At 39.4% G+C, this 8,770-nt stretch overlaps 1 protein-coding gene across 1 annotated transcript in view; it reads left to right on the top strand.

Moving 5' to 3' along the window:
- Positions 1–8,770, top strand: part of ANO7 (anoctamin 7) — a 51,669-nt gene that overhangs the window by 15,448 nt on the left and 27,451 nt on the right. Inside the window, exons 5-8 of the mRNA XM_042459682.1 lie at positions 878–1,017; positions 3,022–3,079; positions 4,984–5,094; positions 7,352–7,517. Of these exons, the coding sequence (XP_042315616.1) occupies positions 878–1,017; positions 3,022–3,079; positions 4,984–5,094; positions 7,352–7,517 (475 nt within the window). The remainder of the gene's footprint in view (positions 1–877; positions 1,018–3,021; positions 3,080–4,983; positions 5,095–7,351; positions 7,518–8,770) is intronic.

Raw genomic sequence — 8,770 nt, 5'->3', positions numbered from 1 at the left:
TTATATTTCCCTCCTCTTCCTGCGGATCGAGGTGGGATTACAACAGATAAAATCGAATAATACAGTTACAAAATGTCACTAAAAGCACACAAAAATACATGCACACAGTCATTAGCCAAATCGTCATCTGTTTCTGTACTATTGAATCCAGTGTGGAAGATTCTTTAAGATCAGTTATAGATCAGATGGGTAGGCCATCTGGGTTTTGTTTTTGGTTTTGTTTTCTTGTAGTGGACTATTATTGTCCATGAAAACTTATGCTAGAAATTTCTTTTTCCCAAAGGTGCCATGTGGTTCCTTTATATCTTTTACTGCAGGTAAAAATTAGGCCTGAATCCTCAGGCTATAGAAGCAATTAACCTGCTTTAAGTCATAAAGGTTTTTATTATAGTGTATTAGATTTGGTTGACTTCTTCTTCAACCTCTGTGCATTGTTTGCAGTCAGAACTTAGAAAGGTTACTTGTTTGGGCTGCAAGACTCTGAATTCCCCCATCCATACTGGGCACAACTGTTTTGGACATACTGTTGTAGCCCAGAAGAGTGTCATTTCCCAAGTCTAATTTTTGCTCTTTAGTCCAAAACACGCTGTGGAAATAATCCAGTGTGAGACTGCTTTAACTGTCCCGGCTCAGTGCTAGGGAACCCTGGGAATTGTAGTTTATTGTGGCATCAGAGCTCTCTGACAGAGAAGGCTAAATGACTCACAGAGGTACAGTTCCCAGAATTCCCTAGCATTGAGCCATGGCAGTTAAAGCAATCTCAAACTGATTGTTTCTGCAGTGTGTTTTGGACCTTTGGTTCCCCCCCTTGCATACATACTGCTGACAATGTTGCCCTCCTTCTGTTTAGCATAATTCACTATGACTTTATCTCCAGGTTGTGCCCAATCAGGATGTAACTAACTGGTCTCACAGGATTCTGCTAAAACTGGGCATCTCTAATCTGCTTCATGATGAGGTTCCTGACCTTCCTGTGGATTATTATACCTGTCATTTTAAGGCAAATAAATTACCCTGGTAAGATTACGGAATTTGTTCTTGTTTTTTGAGCTGTTCTTTTCCCAAATGTCTGTTGCTCCCATGCCCCATGACCAAAAGCATCTGTTGTCCTTCCCTTATCTCATTAATTACTTTGAACGATAAAATGCTGCAACATGTAACATAATAATTGGCTCTCCTCAGAAAACATTCTCAGAAAACATTGCAACCATTCAAAATGTTAAACCTCCACCAGCCTGCCAGCTTTTAAAAGCAAAAACAAAATTGTCCTTTGAAGAGCTGTTTTATCTTTTGACAGGAAACAGCCATGTTGCCCACCAAACCCTTTCCCAGATCTTGTTAGTATTTTGCAAAGAAAATGGAGATTTCCATATTGTAGTGCTAAAGACGTCCACAGAAAAAGCAGGCTGGGAGGTATCCAGGGAAATCCTCAGGAGAAGCAAGACATATCAAGATAGTCAAATCATATTTGTTTTATTAGCAAAAAAGGCCAGTGCATTTCTGCTTTTGCATACTTTTAAGTATTTCTTCAGGGGGCTATTTGAAATCAAATGTCTGAACCAGGAACTCTCAAACCATTTACTGGACAAGTGAAAACCTTACCTTAAGAGTACACACAGGCCAAAATGTGTTCAGCTTTTCTACTAACAAGCAATCATCTTGCAGTCCCTTCCAGCTCTATTATTTTTTGAGTACCCTGTGATGTGTCTCATTTCTGCAGCAGGAACATCCGTCATCCACAATTTATCTGTTTTCTTTCTACCACAGTCCAGGTTAATGTTTTACTACTGGTTCCATGCTGTATTGTATTGTACTACTTAATAACTACAGTTATCAATTGTAGTTCAAAACCTTTTCCTGTTCGAGGCAAAACAGCAAATGGCATTCCCACATACCCAATTAACTCCCATTTACCCAAGGCAGCTAAATTATTTTAGCTCCTGAAGCAGAAAATCCTATGAACCCCCCCCCCATTTTTTTTATTATTATTATTATTATTATTGGCTTTCAAAATACAAAAATACCAAAGTACACAATTACTGTTATATACTCAACTGTAAGTCAACCTCATGTATAGGTCGAGTGCAGGTTTTGGTACCAAAATTATAGATTTTGATATAACACGTGGATAAGGCAAGTATAAAACTTAGAAGCATGCAACAAAGGATCTAAAGCAGTGGTTCTCAACCTTCCTAATGCTGCAACCCTTTAATACAGTTCCTCATGTTGTGGTGACCCCCAACCATACAATTATTTTCATTGCTACATGCAAATATGTGTTTTACGAGGGTGTTAGGTGACCCCTGTGAAAGGGGAACCACAGAGCTAAAAGATGAAGCAAAGGAAAACAATGACTTACCAAAGAACTTACAAAATTCCAGCAGGCATAACTGTTGGTGCTCACCCTAAAGGCTGAATAGATTTGAGAATAAAGGGGAATCAGTGCTTCCAGGACAGATTGCACTCTTGCCCCTCACCAGGGGATGGTTCCTTTTTTATAAGAGTTACAGTACAGTACTGACATTGACCCATGGATGTCAGCTTTTTGGGGATCAGTTTCTAGACTTATACATGAGTGTATACATTAAATATCTTCTTTTCTTTCATGATGTGCTAGACAGGAATATATCACCCGAACAGTTCCTAATGACAGAGATAGCCCTAAAAACAATGTTGTTAAAATAATAGCTTTGATTTTGATAAAGCAGTTAATTAAATTAGAACATCTGGATTTGATTTAACTTCCAAACTGAACATCTGCACACAGGTCAATATTCTTCTGTACTTGAATCTGCACTAATAGCTAGCCACAGGAGGAAGATTAGTTAATATGTTCTTGACAGCGCCACCAAATTATAGTGATGTCTGTGATCTCTGACCAATCTCTAGATTTCATTGGACTAGCATTTGGGGATAGCTACTAAAGTTCCAAACTGGGGTTGGGAGAGCATCCTGCTGCTTAATATGAGTTGAATAGGAGTTTCATATTCAATATCTTTTCATTCAAGTTTTTCTTCTCAGGTTTCTTGGGAGTGATAACCATGAGACATTCTTCAGTAGCACACAACGGCACAGAATAGTAAGTCTGATGCTCAGGTTGATGCAAACCCAAGGTTGTAAGTAGCATGCCAGGGATATTGATGAACTGCAGTTCCCAACTTCCCTCACCATTGGCTATGCTGGCTTGAGCTGATGAAAGTCGTAGTTTGGCAACATATGGAAATCCACCATGCTGTGTTTTCCACCTCATAGTATACAGTGGGTGGCTGCGTACCCAGTCAGACTAGCCTACTGTTTTCTCACTCTGGGCATCTTTGCCATCCCAACCAATGTAATTATGACTAAATGACTTTGAGTAACTGAGAGTGAAAAATGTGAATATCCCTTTCAAATAATTTAGTATTTTTTCTTTCTTGAGACTGAGAGAAGAGCATTGCTTAAGTTATGTGGGAATCCATTGTCTCTTACCCATGAGAAAGATCAGTTTGGGTCACAAATGCTAAGGACAGGGCTTTCTCAGTACAGTGTCCTCACATCTTTGGAACTCCTCTCCAGAGAAATGTGGATTGCCTCATTATGTCTGACTTTTATTAAAAACAACCCTGAAGACACACTGATTTCAACCTGAGCTTGGTACTTGCAGAATTTTTTTCCTGCTGCTCTGTTGACATCATCTCAGGACTGCAGTTGAATGTTCATATTCATACATACTCTTATAAGTCTTATAATGGCAATGCATGCTGAAAGCTGCACTTTGGAAGAAAGGGAAAGATAAGTAAAGGTATGTTAGCACAATAGTACACGTTATCCTGAGACAGGTTCCTCCTACCTGGTCTGCATCCAGGCCCATGTATATCAGTGTACACTGTTGAGCAGTGGGATAGATCTAACCTACCTGTAGTCCTGATTCTTTCAAAGCAAAAGCCTCTGTTTAATTCTGTATCCCATCCTATTAACACTACACACACGTACACACACACACAAATATTAGTGCTAATGCAGTCCTTAGTCCTAAAAGACTGTGATGTCCCTTTATGACAGACATTTTACAACTTCAAGAGGGGTAATCATGTTAGTCTGTTGCAGCTCAAATAACAAAGGGCCTTGTACAAACTTTAACACATTTATTGGGGCATAGGTTTTGGGTGGACTGGAGTCCATTTCATCAGATGTGTGAAATGCAAAAAATCATAATTGGCTTATTAATGGTAGTCTTTGAAATGGTACCCTTATTTCATCCTGGCCCTTACTCTGTCCCTTTGTAACTAATTGTTAACAAATATTTTAGTCTTTAATTTTTGCAGTCTGTTTTTATACTCTCTATCTATTAATCCATCTATACATCTTGTTGCCACTCTTTTGTTTAATCAAGCCCATCTCCTTGTACCACTTTTGTGATTTTTTAGTTGAGTGGGTCTCAAAATTCCTTTCCCTGTGTTTTAATTACACAATTACTCCCATGAAGGAATAACTATTCCCATGGAGGAGTATGTAGCTGTCTTTGTCATCATTTGTAATTATTTAAAATAACGGGCAAAATAAATAGCAGAACCTGTCCTTCAACAAGTAGACAGCCAATAATGGTGCTGTTTTTATATTATAGGAAGCAAATAATTAAGGACTGTAATGGAGGAGAGATCTTGCAGATGTATCTTAGGATTCAGACTTGGAATAATGTGATGTGGGCGATGGCTGCCAAGAGTGGAAGACAAAATGCAACTCTGATTCAAAACACACTGCAGAAATAATCCAGTTGGAGACCATTTCAACTGCCCTGACTTAATTAAAGTTAATGCTAGGGAATTCTGGGAATTGTACTTTTGTGAGACATTTAGCCATCTCTGTCAGAGAGCTCTGGTGCTACAATAAACTACAATTCCCAGGATCCCAAGCACTGAGCCAGTGCAATTAAAGCAGTCTCAGATTGGATTATTTCTGCAATGTGTTTTGGACCTCTGTTTAACTCCTTTTGTTTCCCTTCAGCTCTATGAGATCCTGGCGACTACATCATATGGCAACCCCAAAGCAGGGCAGGTTGGAATAGAAAGACTTCTGAGTGAGAATGTCTTCACAGCTGCATTTCCAATGCATGATGTAAGTTGGCAAGCAGTTTTCCCATTTATTTATATATTTCCTGATTCATTAGAAAAGAGATATCTTCCTTGTGGCAACAAGAACATGAAAGAAAATATTTAGCAGATATTCTGCAAACTCTCTGATGAATGAACAATTGAATGTTTCTGCAAAGATGGGGCTGTGACAATGACCTGGAAAACCTTGAGGATTCTAAGGAAAAGACAAAATTAGTCACTCACATATATATTATATCTGTACTATATTTTATGCACAACTGCATGCCAGATCATGGAGTTACAAAGATGATGTGTTATCAAATGGCACCCAAATGGAAGCTTTAGTAAGGTATTGCATATGCTTCATCGACTACATTTTGTATTTCCTGAACAAACATTTATTTTATATTATTTTTGGTCTATGTTGTACACTCTCTCTTACAACAGTAACAATAGCCTAATACCTGATTTTTTTTTAAATTACTGTCAGCTGACAGTCATAGAGTAGTGAGCTATCCAAGGGCAGTGTAGTAAACTGGCAAAAAGGATCACATCTATCATCTGTCCCTGCTGATTAAAATGTCCCAGCACTTTGATATCATTTTTAAAAAAATGTAATACTAATTTTTGCTATTATGGACAATGAAGTATTTTATGAGTATACATTTACAACTTAGCTGAATTCATGAATGCTTATACAACATGCATGCCCCAACAGCAGGCTTGCCATCTGTGGATTTGATCGTCCATGAATGGCAAGCCCCATTGACTTCAATGGCCATGCATGCACGCTGTCCCAGCAAAGCAGCCCCACTCTTGTGCATGGCCATTGAATACTGCGGGACATGAGTTTCTTTACTTTTTGCCATCTGCGGGAGTGGGTGGGTCTGGATTGGAACCCCTGCAGATAAGGAGGGCATACTGTAATAGTAAATTATTTGATGGCCTTGAATGTCTTCCATGGTTCTATGATTCTGTATTTTATGAAGATTCATTAAAGTAGAGTAGACAACTGTTGGAGGCTAGTAGGCTGCATTGACTCCCTGGGGAAACAGGGAGGGGTCCACCTCTTGCTGCACCCCTCCCACAAAAAAAATGTTTTGCTCCAAAATGTCCTCTGAACAAATTTTCACCATGTTTTTGACCATCCTGGGCTGTTTTAGGCCCAGGAGATAATTAACAGGAAATAACCCACACGTTGACAGTGGAATACACTCCTTCAGAGTGTGGTGGGGTCCTCTTCTTTGGAGGTTTTTAAACAGAGGCTGGATGGTCATCTGTTCGGGATGCTTTGATTGTGGGGGCCACAAATGTAACTGGGGGCAATGAGAAGCAGTACTTACCGAAAAGGTTCCCATAAAAAAAATAGGAATTAGTGAAACAAAATCTGGAATGGAAGAATTACTTTAAGAAAGATAGTAAGTTAGGCAGGGCTAGATAATTAAACAGAGAAGGAAGGAGTCTAAACGGCTGTAACTAAAAAAGAACGAAGATTCCTGCCAGTTGTCAGGATCAGTGAACTCAGTTCCCAATAACCAAGAGAACATCTTAATGTGATTAAAACAAAAGATTTTATTCCAGAAATTGGGACAGAAGTTCCTCTGTCCAGGGTTTGTGCCAGAACTGAAAAGTTTTCCCCTGGATCATACTTAAGAGTTCCCATCATCCAGCCCCCCTCCTCAGCTATGATCCCAAGCCTTTGATCTGCATCAAAATGACCTTTAATGTTTCCTCTTTCCTTTCCTGCATTATCATTCAATCACACTTAAGGAGAGCATCCCTATATAGCCCTGGTCCGCTATAGGATCAACAGGGTCATAAAACCACAAATCTCTCTTGCCTCTGGCCATTTGTCTCCCCTCCATTGTTTCCCAAGCTTGGCTTCCTACAGGATTCCTATTCCCCTCTCAATAAACCAGCTTTTATCCTAATGCTATATCACCATGTCATCTGACCACCATAGCATCATTACATCATATGATCATGACAGAACATGCATATGGATCTGACACCAGCACAACTTGGAGCATGAGATAAACCCAAAAGTAGCAGATTGTCCCCCCTGCCATCCCAGAATGAACCTTCTCAGTAAGTACAACTTCTCATTAGGGGGTGATTAATCCCAGGGAACCACAAGAATGGCTTTGGGGTGCTGCCCTTAACCCATGGGCTACTATTTGCCTACTCCTGTATTAAAGTCTTGAAGGTAAAGTTAATATAAAATAGAACACGTATGAAACAATACTATCCATGATGTGGATATCACACTTTTCCAAAAGGGTCCCTACAAGATGCCATCGGAAGAGATGGTCCCCCCTCCACTGAATCAGAGACAGATTCTTTTCCACTACTGGGCCCAGTGGAGTAAGTGGAAGAAGTACCAGCCTTTGGACCACATCAGGAGGTACTTTGGGGAGAAGATTGCTCTCTACTTTGCCTGGCTTGGTGAGTACAAGACTCTTTGAATGTACTCCTTAGCAACTGTGGTCTCACCTTCCAGCATTTCACACTATTGAAAACTGGAACATGTGTGGCTAAGGACATCAGAATGTGGTCAAGATGGCAAAGGTTACTCAGAAATAACACACAAGCTAGGAGAGATTGTTTCTGCCTGAGCCTAATAAGAAGGACAAGATTCTGTTCCTTCCCCTCCCCACTGCTGATTTATTGGATTCAAGCTTTTTTTTTTTTGCACTTTAAACTCAGTTTGCAGCAACAGAAATAAGCCATGGACAAAGGGGGAAAATGGGAAGAGGAGAGGGAAAACTGGATGTTGGGAAAACATCTGAAAAAGTTAGATGAAAGAAGATTAATCAAGACAATCACTGCTAAATCAGGCCAGTTAAAGGGTATGTTGTTTGAGTGGCATTGTGCTTCTTCTCAATAATGCAAGAGGTTATCCTATTTGCTGTACTGCTGGGGCTATGTCACTCAATGGAGAAATGTAACATATTTTACAAATTGGCAGAAAAGGAATATTTTAGCTAACAAGGGCAATGAGCAGAGAGTCCTGGGGCATTTCAATACAACAGCCTTAACCAGGTAAGAGATTGGTAATTGTTTGCAGTATGCATGTGTGATAAAACATCCCTGCCCCTTTTCTGGTTGCTTTGTTTTGTTGTATAATGAAATCTTTAGCTGTTAATGATCTAGTTTTTGATGTTTATAGAGAACATGCCAGAATGATAGTGTTACTCAAAAGCTCTGTTTCCCACTTGCTCCCATTATGTCTGCATTTCTGTCACGCTTCTGTGAAGAATAAAAAGATAGAACGGTTTGTTTTAAATGTTAATGAATAGTTGGAGAAGGTACATCATTCATAATAGGATTGTCTGATTTAAAGGCCCCTTGTAATTAATGTACCATTCAGGTCAAGCACTCAGTCTAATGTCCTATGTTCAAAGTTCAAATTCGATCCTTGGAATCTCCAGTTAAAGGATTTTAGTAAGCCTGTGTCTGAAGCCTTGACGAAACTCCTAGCAGTCAGAGTATGCAATACAGATATAGATAGGCCAACAGTTTCATAATATACACAAGCTTTCTATGTTCTATACTCTGCTCATTATCCTATTTGTAGTATGTTTGATGTTATTGCACACTGTCTTCTGCAGAATTCATGTATGATCCATTCTCTGTTTTTACGTTTTTCCTGCCAGCCTTTTCCTTCCCACAGGGGAACTTAAATTTGATTCTATACT

The sequence above is a fragment of the Sceloporus undulatus genome, chromosome 3 (genome assembly GCF_019175285.1).
Source record: "Sceloporus undulatus isolate JIND9_A2432 ecotype Alabama chromosome 3, SceUnd_v1.1, whole genome shotgun sequence".
Taxonomy (NCBI): Eukaryota; Metazoa; Chordata; class Lepidosauria; order Squamata; family Phrynosomatidae; genus Sceloporus; species Sceloporus undulatus.
This window is presented reverse-complemented; position numbering and strand designations above follow the sequence as displayed.